Below are 17,500 nucleotides of genomic sequence, written 5' to 3' on the forward strand. Positions count from 1 at the left end.
GGGTTGATCATATGCTCCTGGATATGAAATAAACCGTATGCTCTCCCTGCTCTATTGCATTACAATAAAAATGATGTGGAGTTTGAAAGTGATGCATGTAAATAACAATAGATGTACAAGTTTTGAGTGTGGTTTTTGCAGAATGTCTGTAGGTTACACACACACACACACACACACACACAGACACACACTGAGCATGACTCTTTAACACTGTAATCCATCGCCTTCAGTCTGAACAGGCCTCTGGGAGACCAGCCTTCAGCAGAGCGGCTTAATGAGGTCTGGAGGAGCACAGATGCAGAAACACGTCACAAACACCTCACTGCTGGAGTTAAAGAGCCGCTCAAGTGCTTTCAGATGTGCATTTGTTTTTTTATTATTGGATATTTGACGTAATCTCGACTGAATCATGAAGAGTGGGCGGGGCTTATAGTAGCTCCTCTTTTAAAAACAGCCAATAGTGTTTGTTGTTTCTCACAGCTCTGCTAGTGAAAGTGGATGAGCTCACGCATGTTAAATGAACAGGGGGCGGGGCTTGTCAGACAGTAAAGAGCATGTGATTGGTCAGAAGATTTAATGAGATGCTGAAGTATGAGGAGATCTCAAAATAATCCTTAATTAACGTAGGCGGAAGTGGCGACTGCAAACTTTGGATGTTTACGTCCTCTAAATGTGAGTTTTGTCTGTGATTATAGACTAACATAATGAATACTGATACATCTGAAGAACTTGATTTGAATTTCTCTTATTTTACTGATGATGCTTTAAATTCAGATTTACATCACAGATATAAAGTAAACCTCACTGCGTTCTTACCAGTGATGGAAAGAGTTCTGAAGAATCATACTGGAGTAGGAGTACCATTACTTGCCTAATAATGCAGTGCAGTAGAGTAAGAGTAGCTGCTGTGAATATAACTCAGAGTATGAGTAAACACTAGCCCTTTCATAAGTGCTCAATAGTAGTGAGGATTACGCTGTATAAAGCTGACATGTTTACATGTAATTTGTGCATGTGTGTGTGTAAACGTCACATTCTGTAGTGCATTTAGTTATTGTCCAGCAGACACACAACATCATTAGACATTAATGTTAGGTTGGATTTAAGTTGTGATGTCAGGTGACCAAAATTCAGTGTCTGGCCAGCGTCTAAGGACAACGTTATTTTGATGTCCAATGACTGCCTCAAATAATGTTAATATTTGGTTGATTTTAGGTTGTGTAATAAACTGAGCAATATCTAACATCTTAACCCAGCGTCATACTGACGTCAAATATTACAAATATACATATCATCAGGTATGGCAACCAAAATCCAACATCTGATAGTAGTGGTAACGTCACGTTGTCACATCAATAGACGTTGATATTTGGTTGGTTTTAAGTTAGACATTAAAGTCGTTGGCCTGACGTTGGGTTCTGATGTCAACACAATTTTTTTTATTTCCTAAAACAAAATGCAGCGTCCCCACGTCACCGGGGTACAACTTCAGTCTGACGTCATGTTGATGTCTTGTGCCTACCTAAAGCCTAGTTCACACTACAGGATTTTAAACATCAACAGATCGCTGTGCCGTTCACACTACATGACTTGACTTTGTGTCTTTTAATCTCTGTGGTGTTCACACTACGCAACACTCTGTGAACGATCCACAAGAGGGGGGTCACACACTACATGATCTGACAACAACTCATTCCCCATCAGCTCATTCAAGCTACCAAACCACAGCCAATGAAAATTTGAGGGAGGAGTCGTCAGAAACAGCTGAACACTATTGGCTGCTTGTGTGCTGATGACATCACTGACAGCTTTTCAAGCTTTGGAGAAAGCATTTAAAAACATAATCAAATCAGCTAATTTATGATCTGCAGGTTCCAGTGGATAGATACACAGAGAGTTTTAAATTTTTGTAATTTTATAACTCTTTGAAATAAAACTAACATATTTATAACACCCTGCCGCTTTCTAACTATCAGTGTATTTCTTTCTGACATTGTTATTTATTTTTATTTATTACAAAACAGTAAAGAACTAAGCATTTCTGCCTTAAATTACCATATTGGTCAAAATGACTGCATGCATGTCTGATACTTTTCACTGTGACTTTAAATATGTGTGCATTTTCTTGCCTGGCAACTTCCTGCTAACATAAACAAAACTTTCTGATGGCAAAAACATTAATTTACTTCAGATATCTTTCAAAACTGCATATTCTGTGCCGAATAGCTCCTGTTTGAAAGTGAAAATGAAAGCCAAGACCTTTAAGTGTTTTAGTGTCTTAACTACATATTTATAGGCTGTATTAACAAAAAAAGATGATATTTTTAGGGTAATGGTGTCATTAAATATGATGCCAGACATTCAGAGCTTAATTTTAATATCTCAATAATAGCTTTGAATGTAAATATGTTGTGACAGTATGGCGTTTATATGAGAACGGTCAGAATGAGCAGTATGGTAATTCTAATAGTTACAGAATTCTAGTTCCACTGTTAATATATCCTACTCTCATGTCTGTGCTAACGCAGAGTGAAGCGAGTGCACCGATGCCCATTCTGACCAATCACAGATGTTTCTGCTCAGCACACAGGCATTCAGCTCATGCTGATCTGCTCTCTCATTGGCTGCAGCTCGTCACTACATCTGACCACACGTGGGGTTGAGTCGGCCGACTGCTCTGGAATATTCAGCATACTAAATGTTGGATTTCCATCTGCGAGGTGTCGGCGACGCGTCAGCGAGCCTCGTTGATGCGTTGTTCAGTAGTTCACACATAAAGAGCGGCGAGCGCCGAGCACCCGCAGATTTCTTCCCGATCACAGCCCGATCTGTCGGCGAGCTCGTTAACTTCCAAATTGGGCTCAAATCAGGCTTAAAATCCTCTAGTGTGCACTAGGCTTAAGTGTTTAAGGCCGTTTCAGTCAGTAAACATTCGTCATCTTCTCATTAGTGACCTGCATCTAAACCAGGGGTGCCCAAACTTTTTCCTATAAAGGGCCAAAAACCAAACTTGATTGAGGGCCTAATCGTAATCCATTAAATTTACTTCTTTTTAAATTTTCTTTCTTTTTAACCTCTTTAGTTTTTTGATAAATGAAAAAAAAAATGTTGCTTTAAATCATATTTAATATCTAATGCAGTATAAATCTTGACATTTCATAATGAAATATTTACTGTTAAAACATAATTTCATTTATAACGCACTGGAGTTCACCGCTGCATACACTAGTCGAGTCGCACCTTTACCTTGATCTGCTCATAGATGTCAGATGTACCATACATCAAGTGACAGTATTTACATGTTAAAAGTCTGATGTGTTTACAACATTTAATCAAATCATTTCATTCCACTTGTCTTTGTTGTAGCTCAGCAATAAAACTAAGAAACAAAAGATTACGTTCAACTCAAAATTCATTTGCCCCAACCGTTCTCCTCGTCTTTTTAAATGGGATAGTTGGCCAAATCAAAGGGTGTGTGGGCCAACTTTGACCCGCTGGCCTTACTTTGGGCATCTCTGATCTCAACAGTTCAATACGTGTAGAGATTTTGGATATTTTTCTTGGACACTTTTAATGCTTCCAAAAAGTTTGCTGCAGTTATAAACCGGCCATGTGTTGAGGTGGTGCATTATGATGTGATTTACCTTCTGTGTGTGATTTCACTAGTATAACACGACTGAATCACAGCACAGTCGCAGTAGTGACAGCAGATTGAAGGACAGCAGTGGAGTAAAAGTAGCAGTACTGCTCTAAACATGCTCACAGGAAGAGTACAACCACTGACATTCACAAAGCACGAGCAGTTTAAAATCGTACAGATATTGAGCACATGTCCAGTCTAGTTGTGAAGTGAAAGGGAAACTGATGCTGTGTGTGTGTGTGTGTGTGTGTGTAGTGTGTATGTCTAATAATGCAGAGCGAGGAGCGCAGGAAGAAGAAAGCCAGTGTAAGCCCCAGAGGTGTGTCGGAGGAGTACAGCCTGCGAGTGAGTACCGTGACCTCTGACCTTCAGTGACCCCTAGCACAGTGACCCACCCCGTGCTTCTGCTTCTCCTCAGGAGCGACCCAAAGACGAAAACCCAACCAAGATGAAGAATAAAGTGTCCACTTCACAAGGTGGAGGAAACACACACACACACACACACACACACACACACACACACTTCTGCTGCAGCTGTCAGGAGTGACTGAAGACAGTTACTAACTCTGTGTTGTGTGTGTGTGTGTGTGTGTGTGTGTGTGTGTGTGTGTGTGTGTGTGTGTGTGTGTGTGTGTGTTTGTTTTGGGTGTGCGCATTTGTGTGTGCATGTTTCTGTCTTTGTGTTTGTGTGTGTTATTGTGTTTTTGTTGTATTTGTGTTGTGTGTGTGTCCTTTCTCTCCCTCTGTGTGTGTATCTCTTTCTTCCTGTCTTTGTGTGTTTTGGGTGTGCTCATTTGTGTGTGCGTGTTTTTCTCTTTGTGTGTGTTTCTGTGTTTTCGGTGTGTGTGTGTGTGTGTGTGTGTGTGTTTGTGTGTCAACAGTGAGCGGTAAAAAGAAGCTGTTTTCCTGGGATCAGTATCTGGAGGAGAAGCAAGCTGAAGCCGCACCACTGTCACTCTTCACTGAGGTGTGTGTGTTTGTGTGTGTGTGTATGTGTGTGACATTAACAAGACTGTACGAATGAACTGGTTTCCATCATTGAGCAGTAATGCACATGTTCTGAGTGCTGTCATTAGAGATTTTCCAAACACTCCTGATGTTGTTGTTGTGGATGAAGTACTGAAAAACATTCTGATTATGGAAGTAGGCTGTTGTTTTGACTCATACATGGATCTGTGCTATTCAGAAAAAAATGCTGAAATATCAACCATTAGTGAATGCTCTGAAAGTGTGTGGCTACAACACAAAGTTGGTGGTTTTAATTTACGGTAGCCTAGGGCACGTTCATAAACTGTGTGTGAGGGGACTACACACTGCCGGACTCAGTAAAAAAGACTCTAAACAAACTGCAAAGTATTGTTCTGTATCTGCAATAATAGGCAGTCTTCATGTGTGGAGAAGACGATGCCATCTCTATCCTTAATCCATTTACTTAATACTGCACGCAGAATGCATTGAGTGTCTAATAGTGCCACGCAAAAGATCATCAATGGTTGCATGCTGCTTGTACTGTGAAACATTATGGGCTCCTTACGATTATTTGGATGCTGTGTTGTTCTAATAGTATTAGTCATTCCAAATAAAATGAACCAAATGTGAGTAAGTCTTTTAGCCCGTTTCCACTGAGTGGTGCGATATTGTGTGGTTCGGTACGCTTTTATGGCCATTTGCATTGTCAAAAGGTAACTAAAAGCGCACCGTACCATAACACTTTTTGGGTAGGTTTTCAGAAGGGTACCAAAAGGCGGAGCGAGACGTGCAGCTGAACGCTATTGATCTACAGAGAAGCGTCATTAGTACATACACAAGCAGGAGGATGAAAACAAAGGAAGCCTCATTTTTGAACACACAGTCGAGACATTACATCGTGATAATATATACGAATAATAACGAGCCATGGTCGACCCGAGCGCAAACAAACCTCGTCGTTGTCTTGATGAACAGCCACAAAGCCAAGAAGAAGAGCAGAATCTGCCGTGTGTCCTGTAGATGTTCACTAGGCCGTCTAAAAGCGTGCGCGGTTTCGCTTCCTTGCATGCGCTCGTATTGGCGTCTATATCTGAAGTAACGAACTTCTTGAGCTCATATTGATAACGTGCACGTAATTATTGAAGTGCTTCTGACTTCTGATCCTTTCATAAACGGTCAAACGAGAAACAAAGAAGCCCACAAAAACAAAGGAGCAAATGATTCCTTCAGCAACCTAAACGATGAACACACGGCCATGTCAAACTATTCTCATCAGCTTCTGGACTGGGAATGATAGAGTTGCTGCCTAATGGAGGCTACATGTGCTGCTGAAGAACACACACACAGATGAGGAGTTTGCTGTGACCGTGGGTGCATCATCTATTTTACATGGATATAAAAATAAATTGAAACTAGAGAGAGTGTTGTGTGTTCTGTAATACGCTGGAATAAATGTAAGCGTGCACTGGTTTTCTTATTATACACCATGTAAACGTAGACATTACATCAAACATTAGGTCATGGAAAGTGACTCAAAAGTCCTGGAAAGTTTTTGAAGTAAAAATGTGCATGAACTCTGGTAATGTGTGTGTCTGTGTGTGTGTGTGTGTGTGTGTGTGTGTTTGTTGTTGTTGTTGTTGTTTGTGCATTGTGCTGACGCTGATGGTTGTCTTCTGCAGTTTCAGGGATTTCCCGAAACCAGGAATGGCTTTAAGGTGGGCATGAGGCTGGAGGGCATCGACCCGCTGCACCCATCCATGTTCTGTGTGCTGTCGGTGGCCGAGGTCAGACACAAACACACACACACACACACATGCAGAATATTGCAGTTCATTTCAGGGTTCCCACAGGTCATTGAAAAGGCCATGATATTCCTAGTTCTGTTGCAGACAAAGTCAGGGAATATTATTCAAATATTTCTCCAAGTCACGGAATATCAAAATGGGAACGAGTGAGTGTGTGTGTGTGTATGTATATATATATATATATATATATATATATATATTTGCTTGATTTTGCATTAAATTCAATCATTTACTAATGCTTTGGGCTGGGTACTGCTGAACCTCTCAGCCACATGTCAGTGTTTATGAATAGATTCTATCAATGAGAACAGGAGTAATCTGGACAGACTATACATCAGTCTAAAGCTACAACCCTCACGCAGCGATTGCAGCTAGTCGTTTTTCAATGGGAAGTTTTTAAAGAGTGTATTTGCTGAGTATGTGTAAGTTGAACAGAAAACGCCTATTAGATATATGGAGTACATATCATCGTAATAACACACGCGCACGCATTGATTGCTGTACATCAGGGTTTATTTTGAAAGGTAAGAGTTTACAGAACAGCATCCCATCAAACACATATACTCCACTGACACAAGTGTTGAAGTATGAATGGGTGCTCGTTTGTTTATGTCACCGTTTCTTCCGGAGACCAGGGCTCTGTTCTTCATGCGTGGATTTCTCGGTTAGCTGGATTTGTTTATTGATGATTTGACAGATCCAGGATCGTTTCGTTCTTCAAAACTCATGCGAGAGTTGTTGTCATAGCAACAGTGCTGGAGCTCAAACCTGATCAGGAGCAGCAGCTTATTTCATATAAACAGGATTAGAGTGGCTCAATTCAAGCAAAGATAATACTGAAAGTTTTCTTACAGTATTTACTTTTATACAGTAGGAGTTATATACACTTGGGAAAATAGTAAATATAATTTTTAACAATATATATATATAGTTATTTACACCGATTAAAAAAGAAAATCCGCTCTAACTGTGAGCTAAATACTCTTGGCACTTGAAAGTGTAAAGCCTGTAGCCCACAACAAAGGTGTAAAGTTATTGCATATCATATTTAACCAACTATTTCCTATTAATTGTATGTAATTCATGAAGAATTGAATATTAATCAGATGATGTCATTACGCTGCTGTGCCGTCAGCCAATCGCTGCATTGCTGATCATGATTTGGAGTATATATAGACCTGTCCTTCACAACACACAGATCAGCTCATCCAGATGGTTTAATCTGATTCATGAACTTGTTTGAAGAACCAAATTAGGCAGAGATCAGTTATCAGGATGAACAGATCCAGGATCTGCCTAATCATCTTGGATCATTTAAGCGAGGTACAAAGAACAGACCCCTGTTGTTTACATTGTTTACTATGTTACTTAATGCGGAAATGGCCTCTTTGTAGTAAAGAGCAAGACGAGGTCATAGTTTACAGTGTTGGAAAGGAAATGAGATCACAAACTGAATATCAAGTCAAAGTTATAGTTACTAAAGCCTAAACAAAGCAGTCGAGTGTTTTGGCGTTCTGCATCTGTCAGTCAGTGCTTCCTACTTTGACAGATGCAGAATTTAGCCAATGGCTGCATGATTCTTTTGACGTTTGGTGACGTTTATTCATCTATTGGACCTGTTGTTGTTTTATTGCCTTTTTCCCATTCATCATCTCACAGAAATGCAGCTAGTCAGGGAAAAGTCAGGGTGTTTGACTTGTACTTTAGACTGGGATGCTTTTTTTGAATCATGAACATTGATCAGTTTCACATGAAATAAGCTGATGTCTCTATAATTATTTATTAGCTTAAATACAATGCTGTATTATTTATCCTGGCCATGTACTCAAGTTATTATTGCTTACTGCAATAAACAGACTAAATAATCAAGCTATTTTTTCCAGTGATGTTTTTCAGAGAAAGCCTTGTTTACTTTTGTTTGGCTGGAATTTAAAAAATGTTTTAAGATGCTGAGTTCAATAAATGTCATCAGATAAAAGGGTCACACTTTACAATATGATTCATTGGTTAATGTTCATTAATGCATTTACTAACATGAACAAACAATGAACAATACATTTACTACTGTATTTGCTCATGTTAGTTAATGAAAATACAGTAGTTCATTGTTAGTTCATGTTAACTCATGCTGCATTAACTAATGTAAACAAGCATGGACTTGAATGTTCATAATGCATTAGTAAATGTTCAATTATGATTAATAAATGCTGTACATGTGTTGTTCATGATTAGTTCATGTTAGTAAATGCATTAACTAATGAACCTTATTGTAAAGTGTTACCGATAAAAGCATCTGCCAAATGCATTGATTCACTAATGTGGAGTTGCATTAAAAATGATGCAGAAATTGAGCGTATGATGTGGGGTTTTCATGTGTGTTGGAGTTTTGCAGGTTATTTGACCTCATGGTGCAGACAACTAATGTGATGGTAAAGTCTAGATCGGATATGCAGCCAGCCGGAAGTGTGATATACACATTCATTCATTCATTTTATATTCGGCTTAGTTCCTTAATTAATTTGGGGTCGCCACAGTGGAATGAACCGCCAACTTATCCAGTACGTTTTTAGGCAGCGGATGCCCTTCCAGCCGCAACCCATCACTGGGAAATGCACATTAATATAGCAGCAATGTTTTACGACACTGAATGACATAAATTCATATTTTACCTTACTGTGACTTGGGTTTCAGGTTGTGGTGGGCGTAGATGTTAATAAAATACAATAAGTGGGAAATTTAATAAATAATGTAAACAATTCTTATTAACTAGCAACAGCCTAATGTGATCAAACTGGAGATGTTGATGTGCTGTTGTGTTCCTGAAGGTGATTGGCTTCCGTCTGCGTCTGCATATCGATAGTTACTCCGAGTGCTATGACTTCTGGGCAAACGCAGACTCTCCGGACCTCAAACCGGCCGGCTGGTGCGAGTCCACAGGACACAAGCTTCATCCACCCAAAGGTGCGCTAGTTCATCATGTTCAAGTGTTGCATTCATTACCCTTAAATTCCCTGCAGGAGTTGTTCACAGAGTTTCCTCTAATATCTGTTCTTCTGGAGAAAGTCTGATTTGTTTTATTTGGGCTAGAATAAAAGCAGATTTTAATAGTGTTAAAGTCATGTTAAGCTCAATATTATTCACCCCTTCAGCAATATTAGTGTTGGATTGTCTCCAGAACAAACCACTGTTATACAATGACTTGCCTAATTACCCTAACTTTACCCTAATTACCCTAGTGAAGCCTTTACATGTCACTTTAAGCTGAACACTAGTGTCTTGAAGAACATCTAGTCTAATATTAGTCTAATACCCCTAGACATTTGTTTGGGAACTGTTGTAAAATAATTAATAAATTAAGAGAGCAAGAACTCAGTCCAGGAGACTTGAACAAGCAGAAGAATTTCTTTATTCAGACGTGTTGGTTAGTCTGCTCTCAGTCAGCACCTTCAAGAAGTCCACAAGTCTGCAAGAGCCTTTCAGGAGTCTCTGACATGTCTGCAAGTTTTATCACGAGTCTCGTCTATAAAGGCTTTCAGGAGGAGGGGAGTGGCTAGGTGGAAACACAGAAAATGGGCGTGGCTAGTTTAGTTGAAGATTGTGTTTTAGGCCCCGTTTACACTAATGCGTTTTAGTTTGAAAACGCATAAGTTTTGCTACGGTTACGCCATCCGTCCACACTACGCCGGAGTTCTCGAGCGCCGAAAACGGAGCGTTTCGAAAACGCTGGAGAGGCCGTTTTCATTCTGAAACGCTGCTGCTGCGTCTCAGTGTGGATGATGGAAAACGGAGACATTTGAAAACGGAGGCGGGGCTGCAGACATTCGCCTCTCTGATTGGGGCTTTTCCTGAATATTAAGTAGCCTAACACGCACAGTTCAGTCCTGCATCTTCTCCGTGTAAGTTAAAACTTCGCAAGTTTGATCATGGCTGCAGTCTCTTCTTCTCAGTTTGATATGGAAAACAGACTATACCGAGGACACGCGTCAATCTTCAAAGGGAACAGTGTACTTTATAACTTCATTCACATCACCCTGGCTACGTTGTTTTACTTTCTCAACAATAAAATGTAAACATATAAGGAACTGCCTATTTTCACTTTAATATTAACAACTAAACAGACAGCAAAAATGTTGAGGCGCCGTGCTGCAAATATGAGCGTCATCTTCACTGTGTGCATATTTATAACAAAACGGAGCCGATAACAACTGCCTCCTTTCAATTTCAGTGAAAATACGAAACACACCCTCTCTTTGCTGAATATCAGTTTTAATCGATAATGGCCATTATAAAAGTATAACATACAATAAGTTTATACATTATAGGAAATAAAGGCAAGCGATCAGTCAATATACAGAATGTATGTGCTTACATTAATCATTAACTTATCTTTGCGCTTAGCCAAAACACGTTACCTGAGAACAAGTAATAGATTCCAATGTCCAATGAATATGTCGTTAAATAAAGACAAGAAGATGAAAGAAATATTCCGTTTAATAAATATAGTGAGGTTAGATCCAGCGGGAGATGCTTGATGAGAAGTCCGACTAGCACAGCTCTCATCTGGGTAGATTGGCTACAGCGCTTGCCTGAGTGTGTGTGTGGTCACGTGATGTGCGTTTTCAGCGTTTTGGTGTGGACGGAGAGCAGTTCAGAAACGCTGGGTGAAACGCGAGTGTGGACGCGGATCGTTTTCATTCTAAAACGCCGTTTTAAAACTAAAACGCACTAGTGTAAAAGGGGCCTTAGAGTCTTGAGGTTTCACCGGCCCTGACCAGCTTGAATCAGTAACACCCAAAGACAAAGGCACAGTTGTTGTGACCCCGCCTTTAGCATTTGCATCTCTTTGGTGCAGCCGACGCTCAGGAAGCACGAGTATTCAATGTCATGCCCTAGCTAGAGTTTCAGATTAAATGAGCTAATTAAATCTAAAGATTATAACCTTTCAGTTATATTTGAATTATCGTTAATTCAGCAATCACGCTCTGATCTGCGCCAAATCAATCAGTCGGAGAGAGCCGGAATGAGGTAGTCTCGGCTCGATTGAAATTAACTCTGCAGCGGATCGATTGCAATGAGAAAGCAAAATAATCCAATGATCTAACAAACAGAAATTGGGGGAAAAATAAACAGGGGACTAATAATTCAGGAGGGCTTCAACTGTGTATAAATATATAAACCAGAGCTGTGCTGATTCGCCTTTATTTAATCACCCTAACTAAACAAAGATAAAATCAGGATCCTCCCTTCGCTATATTTCTTAGCTAGAGTTTAGTTAAAGGATCGTCTTTAGAGTGTATTTTGCAAAAGAACAAATTAGATTCATACTTAACCACACAGGGTAACTTAGATGGGTTCTGGAAAATGAATTCAGTGTCCACTCCAGTGAAGAAAAGTAATAAAATACACTTTTATTAATAAAACAAAACCCAGTGAAAAAGTAGAATAAACAAAAGACCAATAACAGAAACCAAAATCCTTACCTTATCCTCCGTTAAGAATAAAGGGCCTACGACTCTCAGTATACAGAAGTCAGAAAGCGCAAAGCTGAAGAGTACATGTCAGCTTTAATACTCTCAGTGTCTCAGTGACCGTGTTCATATATCAACATGCAAAAACTACTTAACTCATACATTCAAGGAGCATGCTAAATCACTTGAACAGTAGGGAGACAGATATATAGTCATCCCAGTACATAGAAATCAACATTTAGGCCTTTTAATATCAATTCCCACAGTAATGCCCCAGATTTAGGTGTGCGAGCTCGGTAGAAGTACGAGTAGGGAGTTCATCTAGACTACGAGTGAGGGGGTCACTAGAAGTATCAAAGGGTGCACAGAGTTCGTCCAGCTGGTTTGTTGGCTCGGCGCGCCCTCTGCCGGAGACGCCTTTCCTTTCTCTTACGCCTGGTTTCATCAGTAAGAGTTGTGCTTTTAAGCACAGGAATATCAGAATACATCAGTGATTTTTGGTGCCCCACATGATTAATGTCATCAGACCAATCAGACATGACAGCAGGGCTGGATGTCATCATTCCTATTGGAAAATGTGAGTTTCATGTCGAAAACGAAAGTAAAAGCATGCTGAACTATTAACGAGAGCTGTTCATCTGTTAGGAAAATTGAGCGAACTGTAGTCTTGGTTTATCTGTCATTTCTCTCTATAGTATGAAGCCTATAATGCATGATTCTAGCCAACAGCTGTGTTTGAGAAAGTCTTGCTTCTCTGATTTATATTTGGTGACGATGCATGTGGGTGTCAGCATTCAAAAATAAAGCGCAGTGTTTCGCTCATTATGTCTTCTTGCTCATCCTCAGAAATCAAAGTATGCATGCATGACAGCTGAGCTGGACAATAAGCCTGAAACTCTGACCAGTGTGAGGAGAGTTTACTTGCCCAGGAGGTGTTTGAACTGTTTTGGTCTGTTAGAAACTCTGTGAAAGTGAACCACACCAAGAATAAAGAGCAACATCGCAGTAATTTTTTAGAACAAAACAATTCATCTACAGGTGTGAACGCAGCCTTAGTTGATATTTGTCTTTTCTCTTATTAAAGACACCGTTCACTTATTCTTGTTCCTGCTGTGGATGTCCGTGGCTGCTGATTTCCAACACACTTCAACAAAAACAGAGAATTATTAGTGTTTAAACATGCTGAGTAAACGTTAATGTTTTGCATGAACTCTCCCTTTAAATGAATTATTTCTCATCATCAGGATACAAGCCTAATGAGTTTGAGTGGGAGAAATATCTGGAGGCCTGCAATGCTCAAGCTGCACCAAAGAACCTCTTCAAAACCCAAAGCGGCGTAAGTCTGACCTTCATCACTGACGTTTCTCATTCACACAAATCAGATTATATAACTATTAAACAAACATTAAAATAATAATGTTGCCATATTTACATTAAGATGCATGCTGATGTCAGTAATTAAACTCGTGTGTGTTGAGCTGATTGTCAGCCTCTTGCATGTGTGCTTCTCATAAATCATTAGTGGATGTGCAGAATCGGACAGTTGTTTAATTTTCAGGCTATATTTGTTTTAAATGCTAAAATCAGAAGTATTTCAGACATTTTCTTTGCTTTTAGATGTTTCATTAAATAGTTTTTTACATTGGGATGTTAACGCATTTACGTACTAACTAGTTACCAAATGTATATTTAGAGAAATGTATTATTCAGAGTGGTAGGCACGGTGTCCTCACAGTGTCTACACTGTGGCCTCACAGCAAGAAGGTCTCTGGTTTGAGTCCTGACTGGGTCAGTTGGCGTTTTTGTGTGGAGTTTGCATGTTCTTCCCATGTTGGCATGGGTTTCCCCCATAGTCCAAACACATGTGCTATAGGAGAACTGATCAACTAAATTGGCCGTAGTGAATGAGTGTGGATGGGTGTTTCCCAGTACTGGGTTGCAGCTGGAAGGACATCCGCTGTGTGAAACATGCTGGAATAGCTGTGGCTGTGGCGACCACTGAAACAGAGACTAAACAAAAGGAAAATGAATGAATTATTCAAAATATACTTAAAAAAATACCAAAATTGCTAAAAATAGATACAAATCTAAATGAACATGTTAATTTTTTAAGGTATACTTAACTGGCTGTATTTATGTGAGTTTGGATGTTTGTTTTGTTTTATTTTTATTTAAAATGTATTTTATTTTAAATGTATTTTAATGCATTTTATTTATTTGTTTTATAAATTTTTGTTTAAACATTTTTATTGAAATGTTATTTATTGATTATTGTATAGGTTTAAACCGCATGTAAATATTATCAAAGGAAAACTATTTTCATAACCTCCAAGATCAAAAAAATGCATGGAATTACATTAACTGAGTGACACTATAAAAGGAGCATTACCGCCGTGACCCTTACCGCCGCCACACTGAAGGAGTAATGCTGTGTTCACACCAGACGCGGAAGAAGCGTCAAGCGCGAGTGATTAACATGTTAGGTCAATGCAAAGGCGCAAATAGACATGATGCGAGACAAGCGAATGGCGCGGCGCAAACCACTCTAGGTGGTAAATCTAAACTTCAGCGGACATTCGCACCATGTTAACCAACCAGGAGCTTTCTCTTGTGGGGGCGTGATTATGACGTAGCGCCTGTTGTTGGTGTCCTGGGGGTAAATTCTCCAGCACACACTGACAACAGTTTATCAAACTGGGCTGGGCTCAGTCAGAAGCACCGCTGAATGCTTCCATCTTCAGGATTAAGTTTCTAGAGGAGTTCATGAGCTCAGAGCTGGTGCACCTCTGAAAGGATCTAGTAGACACAGCTACAAACAAATTGATGCTGTTTTTCAGTCTTCATAAAGCACATAAACACTGTTATTTTCTCTAAAATACACGTTAGCCATTTAGCAACGAAGCTAGAGTCACCGTGAAGACAGAAGCCCTGCCCGTCACACGAATCCGCATCTGTTGTGAAGTAAATTTGACACGCGAATGAAGCAGATTTTGACGTGCAGATGAAGCGAGTAAACTCAAATGTTCACGCATCTATTTACACTCGAATAGTTTATCCACACTTTCCGCGTCTAATGTGTACACAGCATTAGCGTGTGTTTTTAGGTATAACCGCAGTTTGCAACTATGCCACCAGGGGGCACAAAGCGACGGGATGCGAATGGACAAGCATACAGTAGCTGTAAACACCCTGCTGCTTGTCAATGAAGATGAAATAATGAGACAAAGCATTATAATTCCTTCATTAATCATGAAACACTTGTTAACAAGCTTTATTATCATTGTAAATGTGTTAAGTGAAATGAGGATTCATTGTGGAAAGTAAAATTAAAGCAATAAAAGACGACTAAAATGAAGGTACAAACATACATGCAAATAAGTAGGCAAAATCAAATAAATAAATAAAATGTACTAAATGTAAATTATAGGCTAAATGTGCAAATTAAAGAACCTTTCAGACTTTATCCAGAAGCAAATATGATGGATTTAGAAGTCTTGCATTCAGGACTGATGTGTTGATTATTTCTCACGCCCCGTTCAAACAGGGCGTCAGCGTCAACGCTTCCTATTCACTTTGAATGGGTGACTTCAGGCGTTGCTGAACTGCACTGTGGATCCGTCGGCGCCGCTTCAGAGGCGTTGCTCGCTGCAGAAGTTGGGACTAGCTCAACTTTTCAAGCACCGACGGAAGCATCAGCCAATCAGATCACTGTATGCAAATAAACCAGCTAGACAGTGGCTTATTGGTTAGTGAATTTCATTGGCTGACGCTGCTATGACGATCGCGTCAGCCCCAACTTCAGACACGGCTTCAGTCAAGCGTTGACGCTGAATCCCCGTGTGAATGCGGCGTCAGACTCTCTTTTCATGAGTTCGGAGCTGCTTTCCTTCTTAAGATGTTTTGTGAGCATGCATACATGAACACATCTTCTAGACGCCATCTCTGCTGTTTTCATCCGCAGGCATCCAGCGAGTCGATGTTTGCGGTGGGCATGAAGCTGGAGGCGGTGGACCGTAAAAACCCCTGTCTGGTGTGTGTGGCCTCCATCGCAGACATCGTGGACAGCAGATTCCTGGTACACTTCGACAACTGGGACGACACCTACGACTACTGGTGGGTGCAGATGCGGGAATTACAGCACACTGACTAACCAGAAAACCATATCAGAGCTAACAAATCTCAATAATATCGTAGACACTGTTGCTCTGTGTGCAGTTTTAATGCACATTATTAATCTGACGAGGACTGAATATGCAGCAGCTCTAGTGCATATTAATGTTCAATGCATTACAGTAATGTAAGAGAGCAGATGAAAGAATGTAGATCATGGTACAAATAAAGCATTAGCACAAGTCTGATGAATCGTAGAGGTGTGACTTTGAAGTCGAGCTGATTTAATGAAAGTGCCTTTGATGTTTAATGGAGGCTGTGATTGAATTTCTCTCTCCGGCTCACATTAATATCTGCAGCATCGTGTGTGTGTGTGTGTGTGTGTGTGTGTGTGTGTGTGTGTGTGTGTGTGTGTGTGTGTGTGTGTGTGTGTGTGTGTGTGTGTGTGTGTGTGTGTGTGTGTGTGTGTGTGTGTGTGTGTGTGTGAGTGTGTGAGTGTGTGTGAGTGAGTGAGTGAGTGAGTGAGTGAGTGAGTGTGTGAGTGAGCCGCTTCTGCTTATGTAACGTGTGTTTCTAATGACTGATTGATTCCGGTCTTCCACTCGTGCACTACGATGCGTGTCTGTGTTTTACATAATGCACCACATCACTGCTGGGATTCGCTCATGAAAGCCCAGGAGAGGGTAATGATGTAAAATTAGAGCTCTTCCCACACACACAGACCGAGAGAGAGAGACGCGTGCGTTCACAGAGCGGATATAAAAGGATCTGAACAGAAATAACATCATGCAGTGTGCTGTTACTGTGTGTGTCCAGCAGGAGAAGCTCTGACTCAACATCATAACAGCCACTGACACCTCATATAATAACAGCTGCGATCACTCATAGGTCACAATAAAAGTCACTTAATCAGCCAAATCAGATAAGTACAATCACAATAACTGTGCCACAACATGTAGATACAGTCGCAATAACAAACGTTTTACATGAGTCATCACGCTAGTCACGATCTTACAGTCAGATACATCACATAATATGTCACACAATCAGTCGAGTCTGTTGTTATGCCACATGATTGTGTGCCTTATTGTCACAGTCACATGATAACAACAATCACACAATCATGGCATAACTACAGTCATAATTACAGACACATATGATCACAATCATGACACACAATGTTACAGTGTGTGTGTGTGTGTGTGTGTGTGTGTGTGTGTGTGTGTGTGAGCTGAAAATATGTACCAATCTTAGTTTTTCTTTCTGTGTATAATAGTGAAACTGTAAGTCCATCAGTGTGTGTTGTGTGTTGTCAGGTGTGATGCGAGCAGTCCTCATATTCACCCGGTTGGCTGGTGTCAGGACCATGGCCGGCCGCTCACTGCACCTCAGGGTGAGTTTCAGATCTACAGCGACCCCTAGAGGACTGCAGACGCGCTCGCTTTATTCAATATTATTGTAAAAAACACTACACAAACAAACTAGACTTGAATCGAATTATTATTCTT

General features: G+C 40.2%; 1 protein-coding gene across 3 annotated transcripts in view; it reads left to right on the top strand.

Annotated features, from left to right (window-relative positions):
* l3mbtl4 (L3MBTL histone methyl-lysine binding protein 4) overlaps positions 1 to 17,500 on the top strand; it is a 67,831-nt gene that overhangs the window by 9,362 nt on the left and 40,969 nt on the right. For 2 of the 3 annotated variants that reach the window (XR_015525448.1, XM_087310206.1), the window contains exons 3-10: positions 3,896 to 3,985; positions 4,059 to 4,116; positions 4,522 to 4,607; positions 6,289 to 6,393; positions 9,240 to 9,375; positions 13,127 to 13,218; positions 15,844 to 15,995; positions 17,309 to 17,385. Coding sequence is in view for 2 of the 3 variants with exons in the window: in XM_087310206.1 (XP_087166332.1) it covers positions 3,911 to 3,985; positions 4,059 to 4,116; positions 4,522 to 4,607; positions 6,289 to 6,393; positions 9,240 to 9,375; positions 13,127 to 13,218; positions 15,844 to 15,995; positions 17,309 to 17,385 (781 nt within the window). In the remaining variant the exon portion in view is untranslated. The remainder of the gene's footprint in view (positions 1 to 3,895; positions 3,986 to 4,058; positions 4,117 to 4,521; positions 4,608 to 6,288; positions 6,394 to 9,239; positions 9,376 to 13,126; positions 13,219 to 15,843; positions 15,996 to 17,308; positions 17,386 to 17,500) is intronic. The other variant, XM_087310207.1, reaches the window with a different exon arrangement.

The sequence above is a fragment of the Danio rerio genome, chromosome 24 (assembly GCF_052040795.2).
Source record: "Danio rerio strain M-AB ecotype USA chromosome 24, GRCz13ab, whole genome shotgun sequence".
Classification (NCBI taxonomy): Eukaryota; Metazoa; Chordata; class Actinopteri; order Cypriniformes; family Danionidae; genus Danio; species Danio rerio.